General features: G+C 31.9%; 1 protein-coding gene across 1 annotated transcript; it reads right to left on the bottom strand.

The window, feature by feature from the left end:
- Positions 1–11023: 11023 nt before the first annotated feature.
- On the bottom strand, positions 11024–12974 carry LOC126777908 (serine protease snake-like). Its single transcript, XM_050501208.1, has one exon. The coding sequence runs from the start codon at positions 12905–12907 to the stop codon at positions 11954–11956; it is 954 nt and encodes a 317-aa protein (XP_050357165.1). The 5' UTR covers positions 12908–12974; the 3' UTR covers positions 11024–11953.
- Between the last annotated feature and the right edge of the window lie 1921 nt (positions 12975–14895).

Genomic DNA, 14895 nt, shown 5'->3' with positions numbered 1-14895 from the left:
CTGCAAACATTACTGCTAGTGGGCAGATTCTTCATTAAATATCTTATGTATGTTTTTACTCTGACTAACTCACCTTCATATCAAATAAAACATTTATTTTTAAACGTATAGTTATTGAGAGAATTGTATCACCTAGGAACCTTCAATTATTTATTTTCTTATTGATCCAAATAATTTATTTATTTATTTCGATTTATACTTTCATTGGCCAAAAGTATAAAGGAATTTTGTTTGCATTGATTTTAAATGAATTGAAGTAGCGACTTAATGTGGAAAACGTTTTATGAATTAATACCTTTGTGTCAATGGATTGCGGGATTACTGCATACTAAATGATATGTTGGAAAGCGAATGCATCTTGCTTATTGACCATAAGTCTGAGAACCAATCAGATGCCTCGATTTTTCTACTTGGTCGCTGGCTTATAGTAAACCTTGATTTTTTATTGGTTATAATAAAAAAATGATTGGATTTTATCTTTGCATGTATTTATTTTATACAAAAATGATTTTACTAAAAGAGTTCGTGTGGACGATTTAAATGCAAAATCACATATTATATCTATTCATATTTATATTTGTACATAGTACGTGAAGTAGAAATAAAGTATTATGGTGCATTCTGGGTACTTAACTTCTTCATTCTGGGTACTTAGGCTTCTCAAAGAGTGAGATAAATATATTTTTGTATAGTCGGTTGCAACATTTTTTTCTGTTAATTTTTTCGATGCTCATTTTATGATTTGGATTCAATATAGCTATATTGAACGACCAAGTCTGTATATGTGATTGAGATCGGACCAAGGCGGTCCCATATCAATCACATATACAGACAATTTTTTAAGGCGTTTTTGGTTGACAATCTTTTTTTTTTATTTATTTTGTGTTTTATAAAATTGTCTGTACATAAATGTTAACAATTGAAAATACATTATTAAATTGCTCTAGTAAAGATTAAATGTTGACAAATTATTTTTATTTAATTTAATTTTAATTTTTTTATTAATAATTAAATCGTACGGAACACTTAATACATTTTATTTCAATGTTCAAATGTAAATATACATATAAAACATTTAATAACTTAACAAAGACAAAAAAAAACATTACTGTTACTAAATCCATTTTAATCGAAATAAAAATAACAATTGCATTTCAAAACCACATCAAAGCATAGTTATAAATCCGGGTAACAATAAAACCATCCCTTAATCACAATTAATTTACTAACGTCCAATAGCGATTAAGCATTAAAGTTTTAAGCCGTCTGTTACACGCGCAATCGCATCGAACTATTATGGGGACACTATTTGCGTCAGGGTTGAACGTCAATCAAATTTTAAATGGTACTTTTAAACGACAAAATTGTGATATAATGTTCACAGTGAGCTTCAATCGGGTATTCCCCGTTGTAGATTTTTGATTTTAAACATAAGCCGTTACTTTTTGTTTGCAATCCAAGATGGCTTAGTGGCTGAAATAACTGAATCTTAACTGGAAATTGCAGGTTCAGGCGCAAGCGCTTCTGAATTTTCACGTGTATATTTTGTTTTAGAAAAGGAAACCTGAATGTGTCGAATTAAATTTTGTCATATGAACACCAATCCATACTACAGCACCGTTGTGACCTTTGGTATTAAATGTTGAAATCCCGTTTTTATCATTTAATTCACTATATCAAAGCCATTGTAACTTACTATTTAAAATTGTTCAGGTGATACGGCAACCCTATAAACAGTCATCACAATTCATATATTCGTATTTGGTAATGCACGTGATATACATACACGCCGCTTGGCGTTGCTCGTCGATTGTTATTATTATGCATATGCTGAACACGGTCGGTCGTAGTCAGAATTAAGTATACTTTATGAATAGAACATATGATTCGAGATTATTTGCAATTCTATAGCAATTATTTTAAATGTTCCATTGACTTGCTTTGTTTACTTACAAGCTATTTACAGTGTCAGGGCTCAGTGTATTAATTAAGCTTAATCGAAGAACGCGGAATCGAATAAACATGAAACGCAGGTGGTACATTTATTTTAATAATTTATACAATTCAATATAAGTGTTGCACTATTTTGTGACATCCACCAATCGCGCCGCAGCCAACAACCTCCAAGCTGGGTGATGCTTTTGGCCAACAGTGGTACATAACAGGTTCGCGTACAAGTTTCCTTGATTGAAAGTTCCCTCCTACCTACCATCTTTATTTATATGATTAAGAGTAAGTGAGACTAAGGCTTCCAAATTTACACAAAACATATCTTTTCATGTAATTTTTGAAAACTCTCAATAACAAATATTTTACAAAGAAGTCAAAGTCTATAATCAAAAGTTGATGAAATTTTGTTCATTGCAACGTTATCTATACTTAATACTTATTATAAATCTAAAAAAAACCTTGTCTGTCTGTTCTGGCTAAACCAATGTACCAATTTTAACGAAATATTTAAACCCCAAAGAAGAACATAGGCTAGACAACACCACTCGGCTGAAGCCGTGGGCAAAAACTAGTTAATATACAAAGTAACTTTGAACTTCAGCTCAACTAATCTTAGACCAAGCCAAAGTCTTCGTATTTAGTATCATTTGCATATTTCCACTTCACTGTTGTTTTAGGTTTGTTTACCTTTTGACAGTTACATCTGATATTAGCAATGCAAGGGCACCTAATGTTGATCTTACGAACTTCACTCCGTTTGTTCTATCGTAAATGTAATGAAGTCAGACCTTAATCAAGCTGGCAATCTCAATTATATATGGAACGAAGCAAGGAATGACCTCTTACAGAAAAGACCACTTACCAACCTTTTACCTGGTGATTCATTCTACAGTCATGAGAGACTTCAACGAGGGTTCCAAGCTCATTTACAATTACAATTATAATGACTTCTGTAAGTTTAATCTGTTATACACTAGTTATCGCCCAAGGCTCCGCCTTTTCTATAACCCTGACGTCGTGTATGCAAAATTTCATGATGATCGGTCGAGCAGTTAAAGCGTAACAAAAAAATAAACAAACTCACTTTCGCATTTATAATATTAGTTAGAATTTCATTGGTTTTGAACTATATTACTGTATTACAGCCATTTGCAATGATAGAAAAAAAAATTTTTTTTGATGGGAAATAATACATAATTTATTACTATAAAATAAAAGTCAAATTATTATATTAGCAGTTGTAATTACTAATTTAAATATTTTATTTCGTGTATCAATTATATTATTATATTTATTGATATCAAGAAAGGAAACAGAAGAAAAATATTTTTATTATAGTTTATCTCAGAGTTTATGACAGAATAGATTAATATCAAATGTTTTAAACTCTATATCTGTTCAAAAACTTAAAGTTGATATATCTCACCGCAAAATACGCAAAGAACTGTACCTCAATTTATTTCAAAGAAAAAGTAAGGAAACTCGATGGAAAACAACTTCTGGACTATTGGAAACTTACTGACTTCAACAGTAAATAAAAAAAAAATAGTCTCAGTTAAAATAGAGTTATGATAAATATTATAAATCATCTTTGCTACATAATTGCCTTACACTTAGTGTGAAGCAGCCTTATATTCAAAAGTAATATTAACCTCATCTACCTATACTACGCAAATAAGGAAACCTGCCAAACAAATATATATAAAAAGATACTAGAAGATGCAGCGCGTTTCGGTGAAGATTTTAGTATATGATAAAGCCATGACGTGAAATTTCAGAATTGATTTTCGACGTTGGCTTCATAATCAGATTAAGGATTTAATAGGTAGGGCTTTGTGTAAGCCTGTCTGGGTACCATACACTCTTAATATTTTACCGCCAAACAGTACTAAATATACTGTTGTATTCTGTTTTGAAGTGTGAGTACGTAAATGTAACAGGCACAAGAGACATAATATCTCAGTTTCCAAGGTTGGTAGCGCAATGGCGATGTACGAAATGGTTAATTTTTCTTACATCGCCAACGTCTTTGAGCGGTGGTGACCACTTACCATTAGGTATGTTAGTATACTACCTATTTTATAATAAATAGTGTATCACCATCGTAAGTCGGTTTTCAACATATTCAACGAGTGAGATACGAAGTTCGTTCTTACTGAATAACAGCGCTGAGTGCTAACTGATGCAACCACGATACGACGTGTAGACTAGCTGCTAGTATCACAATTAGCAAATTGTTTTCTCCGCAACGCATTGTGGGTGATTTCAATCTGCCTTAAATATATTTTTCTTCCTTATACTAATAGTACACAGATTTGTTTGCTTATTATCGATAAATTCTGAAACTACTGAACCGATTTTAATAAAATTCTTATATTCATTCACACATTAGAAAGCCAATATATAAATATTTATGTATATTTTTTTTTGTAGAATAGGAAGGCGGACGAGCATATGAGCCACCTGATGGTAAGTGGACACCAACGCCCATATACATTGGCATTGTAAGAAATGTTAACCATCGCTTACATCAACAATGCGACACCAACCTTGGGAACTAAGATGTTATGTGCCTTATGCCTGTCATTACACTGGCTCACTCACCCTTCAAACCGGAACACAACAATACCAAGCACTGCTGTTTTGTGGTAGAATATCTAATGAATGGGTGGTACCTACCCAGACGAGCTTGCACGAAGCTCTACCACCAGTAAATAATAAAGTTTCATTATGTATGTATGTACTGTTATAGTCACAAATTTAATTTCAAGCAAAGGCAGCCGTAGGTGGGTGGGTACATCTAGTATATTATATGAAGTTAAAAGTACAATTTATACATCATTAATATTCAACCAGCCTGTATATAGACAGTGCTATGTAATAAAGGTCTTAAGCCGCGACACGGTGATGTGGTGATACATCCCAATATATTCTACATTAACCTGAGTAATAGAAATCTACATATTGACCACAGCTAGATGAGGTACTTTGTACGGATCAGTGCTTTTAGTTTATAACTCATCGATATGAAAACTTGAACAGCGATTTGTGCAAAATTGACACTTGCCGATGAATAAATTAGAAATTCATATTAAAAAATATTATTGATGTGCACTTGACCGTTTTCGACCACGGCGGCCAATCTCAAAGAACACTAGCCTAAACTAAACTAGCGCATGTCATTGTATAGAGCACAAGTGTGCGTGCAAACACAGATGCACTAGATTGCCTCAATCTCATAATCTGAGTAGGATGGAAAATCCACCACGACCGGAAATAGTTCAGGCGCAGGACCCACTTTACGTGCTTTCCGAGGTACGGCAGTGTAAACACTTCTAACTTTCAGACTCCAGCCAGCTACTGATAAAATTTCTGACAGAATAATCCAACAACCTCAGGACCAGTGGCCTTATAACTGGCTACTAGTCAAACAAGGCAGCCAAAAATATTAATAAAAAAAGGTATATTATTTTGTAAAATTTATATGATAAAAGAGCTTGAACTTCGTATTCGTTGTTTCTCATACAGCATATATAAATTTAATTACGTATGACAATAACATGTATACAGTAACAGCCTGTTAATGTCCCACTGCTGGGCTAAGGCCTCCTCTCCCTTTTGAGGAGAAGGTTGTGGAGCTTATTCCACCACGCTGCTCCAATGCAGGTTGGTAGAATACACATGTGGCAGAATTTCAATGAAATTAGACACATGCAGGTTTCCTCACGATGTTTTCCTTCACCGTTAAGCACGAGATGAATTATAATCACAAATTAAGCACATGAAAATACAGTGGTGCTTGCCCGGGTTTGAACCCACGATCATCGGATAAGATTCACGCGTTCTAACTACTGGGCCATCTCGGCTTTTTTCTAACCACTGGGCCATCTCGGCTTTTTATATAATAACATGTATACGATTGACGAAAAAAAGTAAATACTCAGTTTGTTTTACATGGAAAGAAATGACGAAATCTACATTCCCAACCAGTAGCAGCATATAAGAATAGCAAAGCATATAAGAGCGTATGTAATTAAGAATATTTTGGTTTTGTTTTACTACAAATAACGCGACACTAATATTAAAATTGCGCTCGTTGCATTATAGAAAAAAAAACCATCATTAAATGAAATAATAAAAAAAATCATAATTGAGATTATATAAACCTATAATTGTAAAAAAAAACACCCACTTATATACATTCAAGTAACTTGTACCCATTCTAATTTGGAACAATTCGTAAAAAAATGTTTTAATATTAAAAAATTGTGATCATTCGTTCGTTAGCACAGCCAATAAATGGACGCAATATATCATTGATCTACACTTTATTCTATAGAGCCAGGGCTCGAAATCAAACATTAATCAGTTCAAAGATTAAGTCTTGAAATAACTCCAATATGAAAACCGATAACACGGGGCCAACAGACGGGTTTGAAAAGGCGGGATTTAAAAATGCGGTCTATTCAACGAATCCAAACGTAAGTGTCTTGAATCTCAATGATTGGAAAAGTTTCAATAAGACACTTTCAATTTGATAACCGATTGATGAAAATTGAATTTCGAAAGTTCAATGCGTTTTTATGATTTAAGGTCACAAATATACATACAATTATATATACACTATTCTAATTGAACGAGTAAAGATAAACAAAACTTTAGATTACATAATCCATGGGTTATATAATAGTATTGCTTAGTATACAGTATAAACAATTCTTGATTTATATATCTTAATATGTGTCTAATTTCATTGAAATCCTGCCACATGTGTATTCTACCAACCCGCATTGTAGCAGCGTGGTGGAATAAGCTCCAAACCTTCTCCTCAAAAGGGAGAGGAGGCCTTAGCCCAGCAGTGAGACATTAACAGGCTGTTACTGTTATATCTTAATTTATAATACAACACTATTCCACTTAATTACTTATGTATGTCCACTTTAATTATAATATTCAAAACGCAATTTTTTCGTAAAACCATAATCACTGTCATTAAGCTTTCCACCAATGATATCGCGTCAAATCGATAGAATTGTTTATAAGGATAAATTTTGTAGGTAATATATTTTGTTAACATCTACTATACTTTTTTTAAAATAAAACAAGACGTGCACGTCACTAAGTATATTCATTTTTGTAAACCACATTATAACATTATACATTAATACAGTGAATACAAAAATAGTACAATAATATCACCTTTAATTGATTTTGCTACCAATGCACCAAACGAACTCAGAGCAAATCAATTTACACCGCCCTTTTTAAAACACTTAACCCTACTTTAAATCATATTTTATTTGACTACCCGTCTTGTTGATTTTCTTACATTTCAATAAAAAATAGTCAAATCAAAACCATATTTATGTAAATCATACCTTTCTTAAAATTACATAGCTTACAACTCGTCCATCCTGACAAACTTCTCACGTCCTCGTGAGCAAAATTATCAAAAATATCTATTACAAATTTATCTTTAATATCGTTTAAGTATAAACACAGTTTGAAAATTATACAAAAACAATTAAGTACAGCTTACAGTACATATATCGAACTAAATCACATATGGATCATACCTTTCTTAAAATTACATAGCTTACAGTTGCATGTAATTTAATTAGTGGAAATGAGTCACTTGAGATTTTAGCTGATTCTTCTTCTTAGAATTTTCATTCCGAACCGATGCAGTTTTATATTTCATTTAACCTTGTAATATGACGATTAAAAAGTGCTTATAAGATCTAACTTAGATAAATAATATTTTGTAAACGGATAATATAATATTAAAATAAATAATTGTTCTGCTTATTTAAAAGCCTAAGTAATAAAAAACAACGATGGCACAGTGGTTAGAAAACTTGGATCACTAAATCGGTTGAAGAAAAACATTGACAAGCAATCTGCATGTGTCGGATGAAACTCCACATATATTATTTACATTATATTGTTACATACATTGTTCGCCCAGAAGTCGAAATTCGATCAGAATCATTATTTTATGAATATATTTTAAAATTCGAACGTTTTTTTTTTTCTATTTATATTCTCAATTCTTTTTATTATTAAAAAATAAGAAAATCGATTGACGAATAGAAGAGAATGGGTCTAAACTGTTTTGTCTTTGTCTATTTATATATGTGGGCAAATGGGCCACCTGTTTGTAAGTGGTCACCACCACCCATAGACATTGGAATTGTACGAAATATTAATCATTCCATACATCATCATCGCTCCACCAACCTTGGTAACTAAGACGTTATGTCCCTTATGTAGTTAAACTAGCTCACTCACCCTTCAAACTGTAACATAACAATAATATACATATGTTATGATATGAATGGTCGTCCACAAAAAGCAGTAGAAAAAACACATAAATTCAAATATGTCAAAGATTGAACCCAATTAAAATATTCAATTAAGACCCAAGATTAGGGTACATACATTTTCGGGTACACGGACAACGGTCGGTTGATTAAACCGAGTTATTTCATTAACTGCCGATCTTTAGGGTATTCCAGGAATCTGATCAAACTCGTGATGTTCGCGCGTAAAAATATTTCGGATCTACCCCGAAAACCCCGAGCTGGACAAAGTTAACTTAACATTAAATATGATATAATTTTTCTGTCAATAAATTTACTTAGCTCACTTTTAATATGGTCCATGATACTTTTTCCGTGTGAAAATTTACTTTCAATTAACGTGAAATAATTAGAGTGCGAGATTATTATATTTTTCAAATTTATATAAAAGCTAGTGTTCGAGCGGTTATTTGAAGCAGCAATAACAAAACGCGAATATGACAGAGAGGACAACGATTGGTCCTGCAAGAAAAATTTAAATCATAACGACTTGAACTATCAATCGAGTAAAACGCATATCATTTTAATACGCCTTTCATTTCTTTAAATTCTTAAACAGGCAAATGGTAAGAATATGTGATTTTAACCGAACGGTTCAAATCCAGGCAAGCACCTCTGAATTTTCATGGACATAAGTTATAGAAAAAAATCATGAACAAACCTGTATATGTCGGTTGAAAATCTGCCTTCCGCAGCCCTCTACTTAATGTCCCTACATTTAGTGACTGTTTTTTTAATTATATTAATATAAATAATGGTTCATTCAATATTCACAATAACAAACATACAACAATTCATAACAAGATTGCTATCAGACAGATGAGGCGATACTGTTTCAACTACTACTTTTTGGTAAATCATAAAAATGTAATAAAATTCCTATCGTCAACTCGGACATTGGAGAGATTGTTTTTAAAAAAATTGCAAAAAACTGAACTAAGTAGCAAAAGCTATTTGCGAAATAAAGAAGCGACGTTAATAGAGAAACGACTTCCGGCGGAAGCTTAAAGAAAAACAGTTTTAAAGGAATTTGTTTACCACAAAGATAAGATTAAGATTCTTCGGAAAGTTCCTATTACAGAGTTGCTTTAAAATTTCATTGGATTATCCTAACAGCCGGGGGAACTATTATGATTAGCAATTTATCACAAATACGTTTCTATTATTAAAATAAATCACTTGTAAAATTTCAAAATTTACAAACATCAATCTAGTAAGTTACAATTAATACTACTAGTACGTGTGTTTGGAGATCTCGATCCTCCATAACACTTTATAATGTATTTATTAAGCTATAAATTATGTAGGAACTTTTAGGGAAGCTTATGCCTTAGAATATAACTTTTAGCTTATATTATTATACAACGCAAATTAAAATTAAATAAATATATTATTTAATTTATTATTTATTTACTATTTTTAATAATTAATTATCAATACACTTTATTGTATACGAACATATAATACAGAAAATCCTTAAGATTAAAAATAGAAAATATATGTGTTCCAACGAGCGGACTTATGGCTGATTAAACAAACAAACAAACACTTCACTTTAGACAAACCAATCTAAGAGAGATTTACCAGGTTAGGTGATAGCTATACTTACATACAAAGGTATTATATATGTTTTAATTAGTATATGTGTATTTAAAAATAAAACAGGTATGTATAATCTAAAATCAACACGAGTGTCGCTACGGAGCAAAACTATTGTAAATAAAGAAAATCTATCAAATAAAAAATCATCAAATCAATCAAAATAGTATTGTTATTATATGCAAAGCGTATGTGAAAAAATATAAATTTTCCTCAATAAGTAATAAAATACTGATATAATATAACGGTTGAATGCGTTATTTTATGAAATGTTTCAACTAAAACTGAACTTATTATCGGTAAAATATAAAATTATTCCCTGCATAAAATTTCATCTCCTTTGAATTCCAGTATCCATATTATTTCAATCTTAAATGGTTTTCGTATCATTAATTCTGAGATTATTTTTATAATTTACCAGCTACCTGTCCCGACTTCACACAGAAACATTCGTGGGCGTACGCAGAACAAGTGACAACACAATCAAATAAATAGTTTAGCAACGCATACAAGACTAACAGACAAATAATATCTCTTTTTGAGGAGAAGGTTTGAACCATGCTACTCCAAAACGGGTATAGATACATAATGGTAGATTTTCATGCAACACTTCCTCGTGATGTTTTTCTGAACAGTGTGAAAGTGTATTAGTTACAGAGATGATGGAAAATCTAAATTAATATTCATAATATTTTAATACATAAAAATATATTATATGTCAATTTGTAATATATTAGCTTTAGTCGTGCCTTTAACCGTGAAATAAAAAATATATTGTAATGAGTTTCAGCACGAGATGTTTGTCAAATCATAATAACTTATTATAACTAAATTTATTTGTTTTTGTGTGCTGAAAAAAATGACCTTTTAAACTGTTCGATTCTGATCCGGTTAAAGAATGTGGGGTATGACGGGTAACGCCTTTTAAACAAATTGTCGCAAATTATTGCGTCGTAAATTACGCAGATCTCTAAATTTCAAGCCTTTATGTCTTTTAGCATAAGCTTAACGCATATATTTAGTCAGAACATTTTTTTTAAATTCAAAAGCAAAGAATATTTTTTATCATTAACAAAGTTTAGAAAATTGCCTGATTCAAGTGTAAGTTACGAATTGTATTTTCCATAATAAAACGACTTTCTAACTTCCTCTAACTTTAATTGTCTATTTTTCAACGTTACATCAGCCGGGAATTACCTTAGTTAAGAACTGGAGAACTTAACTTTAAACATAAAAATGTTTAAAATACATAAAACAACAATCACAAAAGTCAAAGAAACTAATACATTACTATGTAATTAATCAACAAAGTTGTTATAAAATTGACGTCATCAAAAACAATGTGATACCGAATCTTAATTCAACAAAAAACTAAGAAAAGCATGTTTTTTCAACAGTCATTCGTATCCATTTGCTATGAACGCCATCTTCATTCCACGCTCGTTCGTTCTCAAACGTAACATATATATATATTTTTTATTCCGTACCTGTCCCCTGCGGCTTCAATCTTGACGGTTTTTTTCAAAGAACATTCCATTTGTTTCAGGTGAGACCCGTTATCCTTACTTCACTATATATCATAACTAAAAATGCGGCTTCGAGAATTATGTGGAAGAGGTCGCTGTTTTGTCTGGTGTTTATTGTGAGTATGCAAATATGTGTTTTAAACAGTTGATTAATATTCTTCTTTATATTGGTGTTACTTCTTGTAACTCACGATATAGACATACTATGCACAAAGTATTTATTTTTTATCAAGGTGTTGGTTTGTAGCTATGCTAGAACCTGATAAGTGACTATGTTGTCAAATTCTATGCTCGATATGAATTATTCATATTCATATATATGTACTGGCTTAATATCAACAAAAAAAATTGGACTCGAAAGGCGTCGACTAATAAACTGTTCTGTGATGATGTTTAAAGGAGCAATGGAGGATCTTAATGGTGATGTTCAGGATTTGAACTTAATCAGCGTCAGCTATGCTTCTTACTTCCTAGTACGTAAATTTGATTTGAGGTTAGATCTACAAAGCTTTTTTTTCATATCGTTTCCATTTCTGCTTTTTGGGAATCTGAATATTCAGGCCAAACAATATTCTCAATCCATTCAATATATTTCGAAACTCTTGTGTAAACACCTGGAGCCATTTTCCTTCCACAATCTCTTCCAAACGATGTAACTCCAACTATCTTGTGTAAAGGGAAAGTATTAATACAATCTACTCTGTCATCCATCATTTGCAAAGGTCCACCTGAGTCACCCTGACAAGTATCTTTTCCTCCATGTTCATAATCACCAGCGCAAAGTTGATTCTCCGTTATACCCTGAGCCAAAACTTTTCTCTTTATCATATATCGCATAGATCTGTTGCAAATTTTACTACTAACAATGTCGACATCTACTTTCATTAACGTTTCACTTCCAGTTTGCGCACTGGATACCGTTTTACCGAAGCCAATGACTGTCAGCTTCATATTATCTGTGTAGTTAAGATTTAAACAAGCCAGTCGTATATGTCTACTCAGAACAAACTCTGGTTTAGCTTTCATCAACGCGATATCATGGTATTTGGATGGTGGTTTATATCCTGGATGAGAAATGATCTCATCGATTTCTCTTTCCTGAGTCAGTTCTTCGACTTCATCGAATTCAAAAGTGGCAGTTCCGATTCTTATAATACTCGCTATTCCTTCTGAAGGATCTTCAACACAATGAGCTGCTGTTAAAACCCAGTTTTCACTTATTAATGTTCCACCACATTTCCACGCGGGCAGATCTTGAATGTGCTTTCGAAATCCAATCAATGCCATATGGGGATACAGCAGTAAGTCAACGGGCACTCTGACTCTATATTTTGGGTTTAAAATATTCTGACATTCTAACATAGATACAGCAAATTTCTTGCAAGCATTAAAAGCCCTTTCGCCAACCGACGATACCCTTAACGCCAGTAATGATATAACTATAGCGTAACTTTTTGCATAAATAAACATTTCCCATAAAGTAACTTACGATTAGAGTATATTTTTTCGCTTGTCTTCTGACCGTCATCAGCAAGCGCTGGTATTATCACTAATTCGTTTCGGTAACTTAATGGTACATGAAAATTTGCCGTAAAAGTAATCTTAGCGTTTCAAATCGATAACATGCTATGGTTATATTATTGCATGATTGCATTGCGCCTTATTTCCATGAATTTTATTTCTTTTTTTTTAATTATAATTATCGACCTCACATTTACGCTGTCTTTATGTCACTCGAAGGCATCTGAAATTCACTGTTACGGTCGTTATCCTACCGACTCACATACATCACACTTTATTGACATATTTCCGTTTATGTGTATTGTCGTGTAAACGCTAATAAAAGATCTATCTGACTACTTAGATTTTACCATGTCAGGGATGAAATTAGCATATATTTAATTATTTATTTTCCTTAGTAGTATAATGAAATAGGGCGTTTCGGCGAAAGTAGCAAGTTTAATTACATCAACTTCTACAGATTAAAGCTAACAATTAATGATGCAGTATATAATATATTTCGTCGTGAAGACATAATAATGAATTGTAATGATAACTAAAGAATTTACTTAAATTTAATTTACTAATGACTGCATCCAAGTTTTCAGTTCAAAATTATTGTAACTAGCGTTTACTCATTTAAAAAAAAGAGTTCATTTGCTGTTTCCAATATTAACACAGAACTTTTTTATATTGTTTGTCTATTTACTTTTAATATTGGGTTGATCATATATTCTTTCTTTTTACTTTGTAAACGTAAATTTTGTGGAGCGACTTAATTTTTTTTTTTTGCTTATTCGTATTTGTCGTTATGTCGTCAATTTGTATATAAAATCCAGATTATTAATTAAAATAAAAATAATACTCAAAACATCTACGTGGCTTTCGAATCGGCGAATACCAACAAAGTTTTAATAAGTTCCGAAAACCGGAGAGTTATTAAATGAGAGTCCTGTTGAATCAATACAGTGATTTAAAAAGGAAAAATCTTATTCCACTAAAATATGTTGGAGTGAACGAAGTAAAACTAAAAGAGCGTATTTCTGTTTGCTGTTCCGTCAGCGTCTTGCAATTTGACCCGAAAATACTTTTAAATTTAGGGTGACTAGACGAAATGACTTCATAGATATTTTTGAGATAGCTACTGGATAATTTCGCTAAGTTGAGGATGTATTTTTTTCGTAATGTAACTAAATAATACACATTTTCACAAATACTCTTCAAAAGTAAATATGTTAATAATGAGAATAGTGTAATTGGTATTATATACATGGCGTTAGACGACCATCCTTTTTATTACGTTTCCATTAATCTCTGGATCAGGAGACGGTTTGTGAAAGTATTTCGTAATTGATTATTATATAACTTACTGATGAATTAGACTTAAAATATTGAATAGCTAAGGATTGAAAGGCAATGTAATAAAATAAAAAAAAGTTAAATTGGAAAATATAAATGAATAAATTTTTAATTTCAATTTCTTTTTTTTATTCAATATTGTTGCATTATACTCGCGTACTGATAGTTTCAAAGTAAAAATAATTTATCCGTCTATATAAAAAATGATGGACTTCCGACGTATTACGTATCCGTGAAATGCAAGATTTCAAATAAAGAGTTCAAATCTAGAAATTCACACAGTTTCAATATGATTTTTCGACATAATGAAATATTCGTGTGATGCGGAATTAGTGTACCTTTGATAACGAACTTTGTACCGAGATGGCCCAGTGGTAAGAACGCGTGAATCTTAACCGATGATCATGGGCTCAAACCCGGGCAAGCACCACTGAATTTTCATGTGCTTAATTTGTGATTATAATTCATCTCGTGCTTTACGGTGAAGGAAAACATCGTGAGGAAACCTGCATGTGTCTCATTTCTCTGAAATTCTGCCACGTGTATTCCACCAACCCGCATTGGAGCAGCGTGGTGGAATAAGCTCCAAACCTTATCTT

Source organism: Nymphalis io, chromosome 24 (assembly GCF_905147045.1).
Source record: "Nymphalis io chromosome 24, ilAglIoxx1.1, whole genome shotgun sequence".
Taxonomy (NCBI): domain Eukaryota; kingdom Metazoa; phylum Arthropoda; class Insecta; order Lepidoptera; family Nymphalidae; genus Nymphalis; species Nymphalis io.
The sequence above is the reverse complement of the archived record's forward strand: the minus strand, read 5'-3'. Positions and strand labels throughout refer to the sequence as shown.